The 15,197-nt window shown below is 35.3% G+C and overlaps 4 protein-coding genes and 3 non-coding genes across 9 annotated transcripts; 1 reads left to right on the top strand and 6 right to left on the bottom strand.

Moving 5' to 3' along the window:
* Positions 1–2,695: 2,695 nt before the first annotated feature.
* LOC104708279 (uncharacterized) lies at positions 2,696–5,511 on the bottom strand. Its single transcript, XM_010424826.3, has 6 exons — positions 4,960–5,511; positions 4,169–4,311; positions 3,905–4,048; positions 3,557–3,742; positions 3,261–3,385; positions 2,696–3,177 (listed from the first exon to the last, which is right to left on the bottom strand). Exons 1-6 carry the CDS (start codon positions 5,174–5,176, stop codon positions 2,949–2,951), a joined length of 1,044 nt encoding a protein of 347 aa, XP_010423128.1. The 5' UTR covers positions 5,177–5,511; the 3' UTR covers positions 2,696–2,948.
* A 157-nt stretch (positions 5,512–5,668) lies between these two features.
* Positions 5,669–8,795, bottom strand: LOC104708278 (agmatine deiminase). 3 transcript variants are annotated; one of them, XM_010424824.3, is made up of 10 exons: positions 8,445–8,795; positions 7,686–7,799; positions 7,484–7,573; positions 7,308–7,392; positions 7,180–7,235; positions 6,999–7,077; positions 6,770–6,904; positions 6,435–6,667; positions 6,212–6,370; positions 5,669–6,095 (listed from the first exon to the last, which is right to left on the bottom strand). In XM_010424824.3, the coding sequence occupies exons 1-10, from the start codon at positions 8,526–8,528 to the stop codon at positions 5,970–5,972; spliced, it is 1,161 nt and encodes a 386-aa protein (XP_010423126.1). In that variant the 5' UTR covers positions 8,529–8,795; the 3' UTR covers positions 5,669–5,969. The 3 variants fall into 3 exon arrangements, with proteins under 3 accessions (XP_010423126.1, XP_087318187.1, XP_087318188.1); XM_087462061.1 differs by having other exon boundaries at positions 7,686–8,209; positions 8,445–8,596; XM_087462062.1 differs by lacking the exon at positions 6,212–6,370 and having other exon boundaries at positions 5,669–5,928; positions 8,445–8,770.
* An 832-nt stretch (positions 8,796–9,627) lies between these two features.
* On the bottom strand, positions 9,628–11,318 carry LOC104708277 (H/ACA ribonucleoprotein complex subunit 2-like protein). Its single transcript, XM_010424823.3, has 4 exons — positions 11,083–11,318; positions 10,893–10,962; positions 10,024–10,129; positions 9,628–9,944 (listed from the first exon to the last, which is right to left on the bottom strand). The coding sequence occupies exons 1-4, from the start codon at positions 11,213–11,215 to the stop codon at positions 9,783–9,785; spliced, it is 471 nt and encodes a 156-aa protein (XP_010423125.1). The 5' UTR covers positions 11,216–11,318; the 3' UTR covers positions 9,628–9,782.
* On the bottom strand, positions 10,238–10,355 carry LOC147940500 (small nucleolar RNA snoR100). The gene has a single exon (XR_015564921.1). It is a non-coding gene; the product is annotated as a small nucleolar RNA snoR100 (small nucleolar RNA).
* LOC147940499 (small nucleolar RNA snoR100) lies at positions 10,461–10,566 on the bottom strand. The gene has a single exon (XR_015564922.1). It is a non-coding gene; the product is annotated as a small nucleolar RNA snoR100 (small nucleolar RNA).
* On the bottom strand, positions 10,680–10,782 carry LOC147940498 (small nucleolar RNA snoR100). Its single transcript, XR_015564923.1, has one exon. It is a non-coding gene; the product is annotated as a small nucleolar RNA snoR100 (small nucleolar RNA).
* Positions 11,319–13,413: 2,095 nt separating the features above from the next.
* On the top strand, positions 13,414–15,173 carry LOC104708276 (protein Dr1 homolog). Its single transcript, XM_010424822.3, has 6 exons — positions 13,414–13,752; positions 13,884–13,949; positions 14,172–14,261; positions 14,382–14,476; positions 14,559–14,627; positions 14,729–15,173. The coding sequence occupies exons 2-6, from the start codon at positions 13,895–13,897 to the stop codon at positions 14,909–14,911; spliced, it is 492 nt and encodes a 163-aa protein (XP_010423124.1). The 5' UTR covers positions 13,414–13,752; positions 13,884–13,894; the 3' UTR covers positions 14,912–15,173.
* Positions 15,174–15,197: the final 24 nt, after the last annotated feature.

Genomic DNA, 15,197 nt, shown 5'->3' with positions numbered 1-15,197 from the left:
ACTAGTATTTGTTGAGTGAGTGAATATTGTCTATAACACCAAGAAAATATTAAGAATTGATTAATTTGGTTGGAAGAGGTGTAATTATATGCATGTGACTAGTATGTAATGTCGGTGCCGTTAGGGTTTGGTTTCTAGTTAAGCTAAATTCGTCTAGTGAATACGGCACCAAAAAAACTCGATAAAGGAGTGTATAGCATACTATATAGTATATAGATAGATAGCATATAAGTATACAATGTACCATTATTAATCATTGTTAACTTAAATTTTTATAAAGGACCAACACTTATAACGAAAGAAATTAAGAGCAAGGGAAGAGTGTTTCCAACTTTTCTTAATTTATTAATGGTTTATACGTACATTTGCGAATTGATTCAATTGAATAAGTATATATGGTTGGGGAAGAATAATTTTAATCTGTAAGGAAAACATATTGGAAAATGTGTAATGAAACAATAAATAAGGAGGAGAAGTAGTACCATCCCAAAATTATTAATATCCCTCTGTGGCTTGTGCTGTTCTGTCTTTCTTAAATTTACTGCTGTTAAGTCCTTTCTCTTCCTCAAAAAGTTCAAACATCTCTCGTTTCCTTTGTCACAACAGCATGCAAAAAAAAATAAATATACTTTCTAACATGCATATTTTTTTCTACCTATATCAGGATTAATTCAATTCTATTCTGTTTTTCTCTTCACATGCCACTGACGACGACGGGCTATCACTTAAATTTCAGTTCAGAATCATGCCGTGGTGTAAGAAAACACGTTCTATATAGATGATCTGATAATATAAGAATTAAGGATTTATTGAAAGTTTGCATGAATCGAATGATATAATTTTCAAGATATCATTTGAGTAGATTATTATGGATACTAATATATATGATGGAATCTACAATACAGTAGTTACTAACACTGCTAAATGTGGAGTACTGTTAAAACTGCTTTTGTAACGTTACTAGAATACTTGCTATCTTAGTCTTAGGAGAACTGTATATGTGTACGGTATTTATAGTTTAATTTAGATATCGCATGATTTATCTTCAAAATGAGGAGATTATTGTAACTTATTATTTTTCATTTTTAGTAGATAAATGGGGGTTTTATATGTTAAATACTAAAAATTTCTGAAAATGGAAATATATATAGAAGTATAGGCACGATCATAATTTTGGTGGTAGGGGTACTGTAGGTTTTATTTTCTTTTCAATTTTGAGTTACAGAAGAGAGAAGTGAAGTTTTAAATAATAATTTTACTGAGAGTGAAATAAATAGTGATCAGACATCTATCTATCTTCCAGAAAATTGACTTACGTAATTTATTTCTTTTGTTTCTTTGAAGTGACTCAAATCCGTAAAAGTAAAAGGTCGTACACACACGAATACATAGGTGATTGTATGTATGTCGATTTTTTTTTTCATTTATAAAAGGAATAATAACTTCTTCAACAACATGTTATGGGTATCTACGGATATGTATTTATGTGTACCACTGTACCTAGTGAACATACAGATCTAAAGAAAAATGTACATGTACTATATACCTTACAAGTTGTATATGTCAATCAAGTTGTGATTGTTGACAACAAAAGATCAAGTTGTGATTTCCCCCTCACATTGGTTGAAACTCTTCAAAAGCTGATGACAAATAATATATAGGATGATGTATACTAGGTCTCGTCATAAAAACCGTACCCGAATACCCAATCTGGAACCCGACCCGAAAAACCGGGTTCGGGTTGGGTACGGGTTTGCTTATAAAACCCTATTAGATTCTATTTTCAAATACTTGTGGGTTCGGATTAGGGTCGGGTAATACCCGATACCCGTTTGGGTACCCATTAAATCCGAACATATAAACATATTTATAATATTTATCATTAATATAATGTAATTACCCCAAAATTATGATTATAATTTTGAATATTTCATTTACTTTTATACCTAAATATCAAAAATATTCAAAATATCTAAAATATTTTGTCACATAAGTCAAAATTAACTAAATTTATTTAAATTTAATTAATTTTAATTATATTTTTTCGGGTACCCGGTAGTTTGGGTACTAATCGGGTTCTAAATTTGTAACCCAAACCGACCCGAACCCAATAGTACCCAAACTGAACCGAACCCATATATCTAAAAATACCCGACGGATTCTATATTTCTAAACCCGTTTACCCGAACCCGAATAGGTAATATCCAAACTCCAACGGGTTACCCGAATGCCCAGCTCTAATCTATACAAAATGGTAACAGAAGTGTTAAGACTTAGAAAAAAATATAATAAGTCCAAAATGTCATGAATTTGTACATATTTTTGTTTGTATTAATACAGATTGCAGTTGTTAAGATCAATTTTGAACAAAATAAGATAATTGATGTAAGAAGAATTGTAAGTTCGTAACAGACTAACAGTAATATTAACACGATCCGTTTAGTTTAGTTAAATGCACACGATATGATGAGACATCAGAATATATATTGACTTCAACATAAAAAACAGAATAGACAATCAGTCAAGTCCGAAAAAAATAATTTTTTTAACTTTTTTAAAAATGAGCACAAATTTATTATAGCATCATTCTGACATATGCTGTTATTAAGACATAAAAAGCAAAAAACCAAACAAATATAAATAACATACAGACAAGAAGAGAACTTATTATAACCAGAATTATGGCAAATGCTAATTTTTAAAACAGATAATATTGTCCCTTAAGTAAATTTATTTGTTCCAATAGTCAAAAAGAAAATCCCGAAACCTAGTAGTTCAAATTACATTACGAAGAGCAATGTAGTCAATACTATAAAGTATCAAATATGTATCTAATATGGGATTTTTTTAAAAACAGCTAAGCATATATAAAAGAGACAAGCAATGTATAAAGAGTCTTTTTATCTTTCCTTTCACCTTTTTTTCGAAAAACCACCATAATCAGGGAATCATTTTGTGAATTTAGCGATCAATTTGTCGACGTGGATGATGATATCATCAATGCGAGGTCGAACAGCAGCCTGTGGTTGCAGCATCCAAGTTACGAACTGGTGAAGAGCTTCAGGGTAAGAAGCCTTTGGTCCAGTGTTTGGCCATTTGATCTGAGCGTTCACAATTGCGAGCTGAAGACTTCCACCGGATTCTCCAAGTGCATATTCAAATGGAGACACACCGTACCTGCAAATAAAAGAATCTTGAATTAAGTTTAAGTTTATCAAATTGTTTAAATCTTACAAAGAAACCAATCACTATTGCATTACATTATTGCGTATAATGTGCAGCCTAGTGACCAGATATCTGTTCTCTCATCAATATCTGCATGGCTTGGGCAATCCCAGAGCTCGGGAGCTCGAAACGGTGCTGAACAATGCTCAGATGTCCACTCCTATAAAAGTTATGAAGAAATTTGTAAAGTCACAAGTTTATGATCAATAGAAGTATATAACTATTCTCATAGAAAATAGAATGTCGATGACTTGATGAACAATATGGAGTGGTGAGACTTCAAAAGCTTGTCGATGGATACAAACTATAAAATAAGGAATGGAAATAGAACCTGTAACTGTAAGGCCTCTTGACGGGAGCGGATTTGCTTCCGTGATGGGCGAGCGCTTCCAAAGTCCATCAATATTGCAAGCGGAGGCTGTCCTTTTCTACGCGTTAAAAGCACGTTTCCAGGTTTGACATCGTTGTGAGCATATGGTGGCTCCAGCGAGTGCATGTGTTTGAGTCCATCACATAGCTGTAGTGGAAAATCAAAAGAATTTATGACTAATCACACAATAACTCACATGGCTTTTCAGTAAACTAAACATAATAGTTAGCAGCAAAACAAGAGAGAGTTGCAGATAACATCATTTTAAAAGCAAAAATTAAAGATGGATTTACAAAGCGAGTTTGTTACCTGGCGGAATATGTGCAACACATCTGTTGTTGAGAATGTTTCCTTTTTAGCCTTCATTGATGTGAAATTATCCAGCAAGGTCCCATCCAAGTGAACAGGAAATAGCAAGAAGGCCTCATGTTTCCAAGCTCCCTCTTGGCCGTCCTAACCAACCAAAAGCAACACACTTTTGAATCGGGCTTTACATGAGAAAATTAGAAAGACAAATAACAAAATGCTCAAAACGCATTAATCCAATGAAAGTTAAGCCTAGAGTTTACCAACCTTAACAGAAATAATGGCATGATCAAGGAGTGGAAGCAAATTAGGGTGATTGAACAATGATGAAACACGGATCTCCTCCCTCACCAATTCTAATTGCTCCTTGTTCTGAATCAAAACTTTCTTCATAGCATAAGTTCCATCAGCTACAAGAAAATCACATATTAAAACAAAAAACACTCAGGGTAAGTTTAGGGACAAACATGAAAAAAAATCAAATAACCAAGCCAGCTCAACAAGTCAAAGTTCCAGTGCCAATGAACAAATGCCAAATCAAGCTCAAGAATACCATAACTGCAGATGCAGAGTGCATCAAAAATTGGTTAATTCAAATTCAAACTATATAAAAGAGGATTCACAGTAATCACTATGTTTTGCATATCATCCTAGTTCAACTGGATGCTAGACAACTCTATTCACCTCCCAATGTCGATGAACAATTGATGAAATTACCAAAAATTTCAGATGAACCATGGATTCAACAACTAAGCAAGATGTACATTTACATTATATGGAATAGGATTCGCAGATTTCGAGCTAAAAACAAACGTACGATTCCTACATTGTTATAGTTTGATTCCTGAAACAATCTCTCATAGTCCATGCTGATCTACAGTTTCCAGTATCCGATCTCATAAACCACAAGCGGATGGCAAACGAACACGAAAGCAAATCAAATCAGAAACGGCAGTTCCGAATTCAATCGAGATAACGCAGATCAAGAACTAGCGCGAATCAGCAATCACGACCGACAAAAAACCATAGATAGAGAGATTATAGAAACACTAACTAACCGGAGAGATGAGCCGGATCCTTGACTTTCTTGGCGAGACCACCAGGGGATGCGGCGGAGGGAGCGTCGGCGACAATCTCCTTGACCAGAAAGACGAAAGCGAAACCTCCTTCGCCGAGCTGCCTGACGACCCTGAACCGATTCTCATTGATCCATACATCGCCTCCGCCGTTGACGGCGTCGTAAAGCGCGTTCAATCCCGAAAACGAACAACCCATACTCACGGATCACTACGGAGTGTGCGTGTCTCTCTCTCTTCTTCTTAACGAATACGGATCGATGAAACCTCTCGATCTTCAGAATTCACGGATCCTTTCAGATTCGCATTATTCGAGATCTCAAAATTTCCCAAGTCTCTCTCTCTCTCTCTCTCTTATTCGAGATTTGGAGTTGAAGCATTCATGTCAGCTATACGATACTACAGGAGGCACACAATTCCGTGTTTTTTTCACTAATTAATTATTTTATCTTAATTTCCGTTTAGCTTAATTGGTCAGGTATTAGACCATAACGCAATCGCAATATGTAATTGTTTTAATTCAGTTTAACCAGTGAAAGTCGTGCCTATCATACCAATCAGTTTATAATCTGCAATTAAAGTCATCATGTAATATTGGAACTCGTTTAGTAACAGTGTATAATTAAAAAGTCAACAATAACAACATCGTGGGTTTGATTTATATATCTTCACTATCCAGCAACAAAAAAAGTAGAGATTTGAAAACCATTAATATTTTTGAACATTTGATAGTACAAATACAACAAATAAATACATTATTTCATCGAGAGCTTGCATAAGTAACAACAGAACAAAAATCTAATTGTTATGCCATTATGCAATCATTGTTTGATCGGTACAGACTGGTTTAATAGCCTTAACCGATCAGAATAACGATACCATAAATAAGTACAGGATCCAGTAAACGTCTCGAACAGTCGAACGTCTCTCGTTCGCCCTCACGAATCAAATCTGTATTAAAAAAGAGGAAAATCAACGGCCAGGATTTAATATCAATCCCGCAACGGCGCGTGGCCGTTCTCGGCGACGGAACTAGGTTCCACCGGCTGCTGCTGCGTTATGCAGTGTATGTTTCCTCCAGCGAGAACGATCTCTCTTGCATTCTCGATTCCCACAACCTTCAAAACAAAAACCCACAATAAGAAGAATGAAAATATCAAAATCTCTTCATTCTTGTTTTTATGGTTTGGATTTATAGAAAGAGAACCAGAGCTGAGGAAGGATGGTTACATACCGAGTGATGAGGAAACGTCTCCGAGAGAACACGAATAGCTTCTTCATCGCGTTTCGGATCGCCGAATTTCGGAACGATTATTCCTCCATTGGCGATGTAGAAATTCACATACGATGCTGCGAGTCTTGTGCCTGCAATCCTTGGTATAGCTTCACCTTCCTGCAACAATTCAAAAACCAGCTCCAAGTTTTTGAGTCTGTGTTTAACAGCTAGAATCTGTTACCTGAGTGATTCCAGACGCTTCTTCTTCGGTCATATAAAGCGGTCCCGGGATATGAAGTTTGATGACTTCAATCTTCCTTCCACGAGCATCAAAGGACTTTGAGAAAACCGAAAGAGCTTCCACTGACCTTTCGTATTGAGGATCCGTTTCATCATCTGTCCATGACAATAACACGACTCCCGGTTTGGCGAAGCAACACATGTTATCAATGTGACCGTTTGTGTCCTCATCACCTGAAAATATTGTCAAAATTCGCATAAGCTCGACACTTATTTCTATCGAATTAGTAGTATGGAGCAATGGTGATTCTAATCTAATATCGTAGAGTGGAGTACCGTAAAGACCACGAGGAATCCAGATAAATGATTCGACTCCGAGATATTTCTTGAGTTCTTCCTCTATTTGCTCTTTACACATATGAGGGTTTCGGTTTTCGTGCAGGAGACACTCTTCTGTGACAAGGCAGGTTCCTGAAATAACGTTGTTGACACATGAGGTGGAATTACTCAGATAGTATATATTCAAGTTATTGAGTTTTGAAGTTGCTAAGAATTGTTTGCAAACCTTCCCCGTCGACATGGATGCTGCCTCCTTCAAGAATCATAGAATGTTGAAACCTTGGAATCCGTTCCACAGCTAGAATCTGATGGATATAAGAAGAATTGACCAAATCAATATTTGAAACATGCTACTGAGAGTGATATGGAACCAATAATGAGTTGGTTTGTCTCCTCGAGATATATACCTTTTTTGAAACAAGAAGGTCATGACTCCAATCATTGTAACAACCATCACAAGCTCCTGCCATCAGAAAGTGAGTCAAGCAGTAACTACATATAATAGAGAGTAAAAAAAAGGTTGCCAAAACCTTACCTCCCCAAGCATTGAAATTCCAGTCGATACCAGCAATGTTTCTGTTTAGAGAACTAAGCTTTAATGGTCTCTTCCGCACAATGAACTGTAAAAAACAGAGTAGTGACAACAGATATGAGAAAGCTTTGTAAGATGAAGAACAAGGAAAATGCAAAAGAACTCAACAGGCAACTCACAGTTGGTCCAGAGTCGCGGAACCAAGAATCATTCATGCTCATCTCAACAACTCTTATGTCCTCTGGTAGCTGTTTCATTGCATTTTCCCACTAATACCAAACCCAATCACAGAATAGAAGAAAAGAGAGGCTAATTTAATTAGTACATCTGTCTGTAGAAACTAGAAACTCAAAGATGTTTTCTTATTTCAGGTACACAAACCTGAGCCGGACTTGCACAGACTGTGACAGGCTCGAACTTTGAGATGGCCTTTGCAACATCTACAAATACTCTCTGTGCGGGTAAAGCATCATGCCGCCAGTTATCTTGCCGTTCCTGCAGCCATATTATGTCAGAGTAAGAAACTCAGATCCAAAATCACAGAAAAGGGCTTTGTTTAGTCCCATCCCATGATTGAGGTTAGAATGAACACTGTTTGATTCATGTAAAACAGTGATGAAACAAAATCTAAACATATTCATATGGTCGAGTATGTTCTTGTAATATACAAAGATAGAAGAATGGCAAACAAACAATGGATTAGAACTCTACTCAGAAAATGATTTAGATTCTGGTTATAATGAAACAGTAATACACAAAGTGCTTGTAAGTAGTTTTCAATGTAACAGATCTCATCTCAAATCGTACCTTAATATACATGCAAACATGAATCGAAACATTTTTGAACGGACGGAGAAAAAATAAAGGGAGTTTCAGAAGCTAACGCCTCCAGAACACATCGGAAACTATAAAAACGAACCCAGAAACAGAGAAATCATCACAACAAAACGGAAGACACAGTAGCAATTCGAACATAGATAAATTACGAGCAGGATCAAGCAAAATAAAAGAGATAAAAGATCGAAATCGAAGGTTGCATGCAACAGCGAGATTCAGTTCACGAGAATCGCCGTCGATTATTACTTTTCTCCAATCAGGGAAGAGAAAAAGAGAGAGAGAGAGAGAGAAAAAGAGATTTACAGGCCAGCCGATCCAAGTTTGAGCATGAGGTTCCCATTCCGCCGGCATGTAAAAGCCGTGTTCCGCCGGTGATTCCTCCACCATTTTTTTACTATGTTGTTTTCGTGAGGAGGGAGGAGAACTGAGAGAGAGAGAGAGACCTTTACTGATATGATTTATTAGCTTTGCTTTGATTCTTCTGACCCAGAAATAAAAAGATTCTTGTGTCAATATTTACACAGGAGACCCGCGTAAACATATTTTCCTCACAGTTGGACCCCAACATTTATTGACTATTCGACAAGCAACATATTATTCTTACTTCTACTATTCCATCATCCTCTAGTGGTGAGCGGAATCAGAATCGGAATCTTTAACCCAAACAACCCTAGTGGCCCTTATCAGGACAAAAGTGGTAGTTCTGGTTTCATTTTGACAATTCAACCATCAAAATAATTAAATATTATTATTATTATTATAAAGACACTCCTTTTTTGAAAAAACGTTTTCTAAGGAATGGTTCCAACATATTATATTTTTCAAAAGATATAGCTATGATGAAAACTGGAGAAGACAATACTATGTCAAAAACAAACAAATTAGTTTATAGGTTGCAATATTGGACTACAGCGATCTCACGTATCTATCTATAACGATTTATCATATGGTCAGTTTGTTGATGTGCAATCAAAACAAAACCATGGATAACCCTACCATTAAATTTTGGAAAAGTCCTATTCAACTAACTTCCAACAAATAATGCAACCAATAAAGTTTAAACAGTACATATTGGAACATGTTCTAAAATTTAAACATGTTACATATTTAAACCCTACCTATTGATTGTTTTCGTACGCGCTGTCCAAAATATCTCCTCTTTTTTTTTTTGAAAAAATACCAATCTCACAATTTTCTTTCGGATGTAATTACTTGTGACCAAAAATCGGAGTTTCTATAATTGGAGATCTAGTTCACAAAAAAATAAAAAGTTGTTGGAGATCGCTAATTGAAATTCAAAGCAATTTTCCTGTCCAAAAGTCAAACGCATCTTAACAAAATCTTCTGAAAATAATAGCTAAATCAGTGGGGACAAAATTGGTCAGGGGTTGAAATATAACTAATCAACTGTGAGATAAAACAGCATTTGATAAACGACAAAACAAAAAAAAGCCCACTAGTCCACTAAAAAGTCGAAACAAAGGAGTTATGATTCTAAATTTTACAATACTAGTAACTTTGAATTGTCCACAAAATTGAACAAGAGCAATATAATAAATATCATGATATTCATTAAACCACCACGGCAACAACAAAAACACACATGTTAAAGTGTGTGTCTTTCGATTCTAGTTTTTCTAATCAGATTACAGTAGATGCAAGCTCCTTAATATCTTCAGAGACTTGTTCGTAGTCTGTCTTTAACTTTTCAAGTTCGTCTACAGCTAGCTCTCCTTTTGCCGGTTTAAGCATGACCAATACACAACACGTTGGCCGCTTTGTTGCTCCAGCTTGCGCAAGATCCTGTATTACATTTTTCAATTGAATATGTTAACACCCAATCAGATAACAAGATTTAAATAAATGAAGAAACATGGCTTACTTCTTTGGATGGAACGTATACATAAGGAATACCATGCTCTTCGCATAAGATTGGAAGATGGGTAATCACATCAATAGGTGATATGTTTCCAGCTATAACACATAACCTGCATAAGCAAAAGCAAATCTCATTTAATTATATGCAACACGCTGATACATAACAAAAAAATTATGGTTGTAACTACATGAATGAATGAAGCAAAAAGACGAAAAGAAAATGTGGGTTCAAATCAGGCCCTAAAATCAATGAACCAAATAAGGAACTCAGAGAGGGCACAGACATTTTAAACTCATGATTCAGTTTCCGTGCACAGTACCATGCTACATTCATTCTGTTTAATCCAGAGCATCGGCTTAATTGTACACGGATCAATATATCAGTTAATCAAAACACTAAACCCTTTTTAAAAGAGACATAATAACAAAAACAAAGACATAAAATGTAGATCTAAACCAGGCCGTCTCATCAGAGAGACCAGAGATGGCAGACATGACGATCTGCGGTAGCTCAGTTTCCGTGCACAGTACCATGCTACATTCATTACTTTAATCCAGAGCATCGGCTTATTTGTACACGGCTTTCAAAATCAACTAAGAATAAATAGCTAATTCCACTAGTAAAGCACCAAAGACAGAACATCACAACAACAGATCAAAGAATGTGGATCTAAACCAGGCCGTCTAATCAGGGAAATCAGAGATGGCAGACATGTCGATCCATACTTCAGTTTCCGTGTACAGTACCATGCTAATTTCATTACTTATAATCCAGAGCATCGGCTTAATTGTACACGGATTTAACATCAACCAAATAAATGGGCTAACACAAAAACTCAACGATGATAATATAAAGTGATAAAGACGACTAACCCTTTCTGGTTACGTCTGATGCTCTTAACCACTTCCTTAACTCCTCTCTTCAAACATTTCTTTCCAGCCGCTGACAATAATTACACAAGCAATTACACAAAACATGAGCTACTAATCAATTAAAGATATAAGGGTTTGCACAAAGTGATAAGATTGATTGAGGAAGCTAGGTCGGAGCTCAGACTGGTACCTTTTTGAATGAGTTTGAAGGTTCTCTTCTGGAGCTTTTTGCCGGCCAGAGGTTTAGCGATAGGAGCAAGGGTAATAGCGTACTTCTTCTTTTCCTTCTGAATCGACTTCTCTGCTTCGGTATCGCTTCCCATAGTTAGCTTTAGCTTAGCTCCCGGGTGCAAAAAAAAATGGCGGAAGAGAGTGGCGGAAATAAGTAGGGTTTATGAGAAGGTTGTTACTTGAACATGTGATCTTAAGGGTTTTATAGAAGTGCTTGACCTGATAAAAAAACCCTAATCCAATATGGGCTTGAATAACTTCGTACTATAAAGGGATTACATATTAAAAGGCCCAACGTATTTGGGCCGTTATGCATCAAAGATTTGTAAATTCGTTAAGTTGTTTTAGCTTAAAATCAATTTTCTGGTTTTTTGTTTTTTAAAAAAAAATTGAATTTATATACGACCACTGTAGGTAGATATTGAATGTTACTTAGAGCATCTTTCGCAAATAACTTCCAACGATTAGTATGATGAGAGATCTCAGAGGCAAAGATAACAAGTTGACCATTTTCATTATAGTTTTGCTTGATCCAATAGGGAAAATAACATGACATCTTTATATACTAAAAAAGCAAGCAGTAAAGGTGTTTTTAAGTATTAATTACTTACTTGAGGAAAGTACAATTAACAAATCATTGTTGAATACATTACAGTACAAAATACTCGATACACTTGACTTAAGCACCAAAACAAACAATGGAAATCCTAATAGCAGTTCAACGCATGGCCTTATTAACACCTATTTTTGTTGGGGTGAATTGGTTGTTGCTGGTGAGCTTCAACATCAAACCAGCTTCCAGTATCAGCAATGCCTCAAAAATACATAAATCCGTGTGGAGGAACAAGAACAAGAGCTTCTCAATTCCCATGTCAAGTAAAGCTTGTATTATTATTATATAACAACAAAGGAGAAACTTGTAACGATTATAACCACCAAAAAAAAAAACACAACACATAATCATCAGAACAGGAGGACCATTGTTTGGTAAGAGTCAGACCAATATCAGAATTTATTCATACAAAGAATCTGAATCCAGTTGATGAAACTAAAGGCTAATCAGACAAAGTACATACTTACTCTTTTTCAAGTAACAAGCAAATTCTCACCAGAAACAACCGTCTTTTACTCTCTAGTCTATCTGCAGCTCCTATGAAGTATGAACAACAACAACAAAGATGAAGAAGAGGCAAACACTGGATGCAGAGGTTTATCGATCTATTCATGCTTTTCCATTTTATTTTTCTTTTTTTTTTGTGTCCCCAGGAAGAGATCGATGAACCGCTGCCTCCAGTGACTCTCATTCAACTCTTTTCGTTTTCCAGTTAAATTCCAAAAATGCAAAAGAAAAGAATAAAAAATTCCCAAATCGGAGCAAACAAAACATATCAGATCTGGAAAAATCAACGGTCTAAACAAACACCACAAGTAGTAAATAGCTGAAATCTTTATTACCTTATCAATCAAATGGACCAAAAAAAAAAAAAATCACATATTACTCCTATCCTATCCCTGTATTACTAAGAAGATACACATGCATCTCTGCAGAATAAACTCTAGCTAGGACGAAGAAGAGAATCAGATATTTATTTTTGGGTAAATGTCAAATCTAATATGTATCCAACAACCCCCAAAAAAAAAAAAAAGGGGAACAGAGAGTGATGAAGTATCAACCAGGAATCTGACGAGAAAGATACCATTTTGTGATTTGCCTATTGGCCTACGTCTCTCTCTCTCTCTCTCTCTCTCTCTCTCTCTCTCTCTCTCTCTCTCTCACTATCTGTTTATCAAACAAACATTCTAGATCGGGTTTGTTTCTTTCTTTGAACAAATAAAGATTTTTTTCTTTTGTTGAAATCACTCCAAGTTTTATTTTTTTAGAGGTGTGATTTTCTTTTTCTTTTTGTTAATATTTTTAAAACTTAAAATGCATCAAAGTGTCATAAAAATATAAACTTATTTAGTTGGTATTTAACTATATCGAATTATTTTTTAAAAAATTCCATGTTGAGCCATTTAAAAAAAAAACCATTAGTTGAATAACACCAAAAAAAACAAAAAAAATATATAACTTGTAAATTGATTAACTTGCAAAAAAATAAAGACTAATAATATCCATTTTAAAAATAAAAACTCTATTATAAAATTATAATAACATGTGATTTTGACAACAACAACAAAAAAAAAAAAAACTCTTCCAATTCACCCCCGAATTGTTTCTTTCTTTCTTCAAGCAGTAGAGTAGACCAAAGGATTCCTTTTTAAGCGGATGATTTGTTCAAAATCGGAAAAACAGATTAAAATATATTGGGCTTAAACGGGTCGGGTCACATATGTAATGTTTGATATAAAGCCCATTTCCCACGTCTTGAAAAAAGAAGGGAAATTTATCTAGACGCGCTGTCGATCACTTTGGGGGAAAGTGGGATTCACGCGCTTACTTTTGGTCTTTCTGTCTTTGCCCTAATCGATCTCTGCGTAGAGAGAGAGAAAGAGAGAGAGAGACAACTCGCCGATAAGATTCCGTCCGATCTCGCCGTGACTCGTTGTCGAGACTCGTTTTAACTTGCCTGATATCTGTCGTTCGTTGATCTGACTCCGTTTCGATCCCTTTTATATAATACTCTCGGTAAATTATACATCTCTCTCTTTGACTTTCTCCTTGTTCTTCATCTTATAACTTCGTCGGCCCATAGATCTTCGTAGTAGCAATTTTATTCAATCTGATTGTTTTTTTTTTTTTTTTTTTGTTGTATGTAGAGCTAAAAACGATGGATCCGATGGATATAGTTGGAAAGTCCAAAGAAGATGCTTCGCTTCCAAAAGGTTTTAGCCTCTTCTTCTTCTTTTTCTTCTTTTTTTTCTTTTTGGGATGTTTCTGTCAATTAATGAGTTTTTAAGGTAAAAATTGAATGTATCCATGGCGTTTCAGGTTAACTCAATGCAACGATTAAAAGAAAGCATGAACTGCATTAGATTTTTTCAACTAATTCTTAATTCTTGTCTGCTAAATAAAAAAATATGTTTGTTGGTTGGTAAATATGTCAGCTACCATGACAAAGATTATAAAGGAAATGTTACCAGCAGATGTTCGTGTTGCTAGAGATGCTCAAGATCTTCTGATTGAGTGTTGTGTAGGTAAAGATTGATTACTCTTTTCAAATTTCTCAAAACAAAGTTTATATAACAAAACTGATCATTGTTTCAAAATTGCTTATCCTCTTCTTTCTTTTTGTTGTTGTATGAACATTATTGCAGAATTCATAAATCTTATATCATCGGAGTCTAATGAAGTGTGTAACAAAGAGGATAAACGAACAATCGCCCCTGAGCACGTACTCAAAGCGTTACAGGTTTGGTGATTACATTCACTCAGAATTATATGTTTTGGAATGGTGAATTATTTTAATTCATGTGACTTGACATATGGAACAGGTTCTTGGCTTTGGGGAATACGTTGAAGAAGTCTATGCTGCTTATGAGCAACATAAATATGAAACCATGGTAATCCATTACACCATCCCTTTCCTAATAATACAGACTTGAGTATATATAAACAAAAATCTTAATTGGTTTCCTTTTGTGTGTATTGCAAATTCTTGCAGCAAGATTCACAGAGAAGCGTGAAGATGAACAGCGGAGCAGAGATGACGGAAGAAGAAGCAGCAGCGGAACAACAGAGAATGTTTGCAGAAGCTCGAGCAAGAATGAATGGAGGTGTTTCAGTTCCTCAACCTGAGCAGCAGCAACTAGAAGAAACCCCACAGACAACAAGTCTACAAAGCTAATCAACAAAACCAGAGAGGAACCTTTTTTTTTTTTTTTTCTTTCTTAACATTATCCTTTTTAACTTTTTTTTGCTTTCTTTCTAGCATTTCTCTGTAAAGTGCAAAATTCGTCGCGTCTCGGTGTTGATATGCTGCTCTTTACATTATTTAACTTAGATTTATGTTTTGTTTTGAATCTTCTAAAAATCACTTTGGTGATTCAGATGTAATTAGTAAGGTTTGTCTTCTTCAATCTTAACAATTGTCGTCATTCTGATTCTAATTCCTAAGTACAGTATTCTTATTA

Source organism: Camelina sativa, chromosome 8 (assembly GCF_030686135.1).
Source record: "Camelina sativa cultivar CO46 ecotype springtype chromosome 8, ASM3068613v1".
NCBI lineage: Eukaryota > Viridiplantae > Streptophyta > Magnoliopsida > Brassicales > Brassicaceae > Camelina > Camelina sativa.
The sequence above is the reverse complement of the archived record's forward strand: the minus strand, read 5'-3'. Positions and strand labels throughout refer to the sequence as shown.

Excerpts from the sequence above, each read along its gene's own strand:
- LOC104708278 (XM_010424824.3), bottom strand. The coding sequence starts at position 8,528 with ATGGTGGAGGAATCACCGGCGGAACACGGCTTTTACATGCCGGCGGAA. Across the intron at positions 7,393-7,483 it reads TCCGCGACTCTGGACCAACT|TTCATTGTGCGGAAGAGACC; the intron begins GTGAGTTGCCTG and ends TGTTTTTTACAG. Across the intron at positions 6,905-6,998 it reads CATCCATGTCGACGGGGAAG|GAACCTGCCTTGTCACAGAA; the intron begins GTTTGCAAACAA and ends ACGTTATTTCAG.
- LOC104708276 (XM_010424822.3), top strand. The coding sequence starts at position 13,895 with ATGGATCCGATGGATATAGTTGGAAAGTCCAAAGAAGATGCTTCGCTT. Across the intron at positions 13,950-14,171 it reads AGATGCTTCGCTTCCAAAAG|CTACCATGACAAAGATTATA; the intron begins GTTTTAGCCTCT and ends TAAATATGTCAG. Across the intron at positions 14,477-14,558 it reads ACGTACTCAAAGCGTTACAG|GTTCTTGGCTTTGGGGAATA; the intron begins GTTTGGTGATTA and ends CATATGGAACAG.
- LOC104708279 (XM_010424826.3), bottom strand. The coding sequence starts at position 5,176 with ATGGGTTGTTCGTTTTCGGGATTGAACGCGCTTTACGACGCCGTCAAC. Across the intron at positions 4,312-4,959 it reads GGATCCGGCTCATCTCTCCG|CTGATGGAACTTATGCTATG; the intron begins GTTAGTTAGTGT and ends ATTTTCTTGTAG. Across the intron at positions 3,743-3,904 it reads TGTTGCACATATTCCGCCAG|CTATGTGATGGACTCAAACA; the intron begins GTAACAAACTCG and ends TTTCCACTACAG.
- LOC104708277 (XM_010424823.3), bottom strand. The coding sequence starts at position 11,215 with ATGGGAAGCGATACCGAAGCAGAGAAGTCGATTCAGAAGGAAAAGAAG. Across the intron at positions 10,130-10,892 it reads ATCAGACGTAACCAGAAAGG|GTTATGTGTTATAGCTGGAA; the intron begins GTTAGTCGTCTT and ends TTGCTTATGCAG. Across the intron at positions 9,945-10,023 it reads TATACGTTCCATCCAAAGAA|GATCTTGCGCAAGCTGGAGC; the intron begins GTAAGCCATGTT and ends AATGTAATACAG.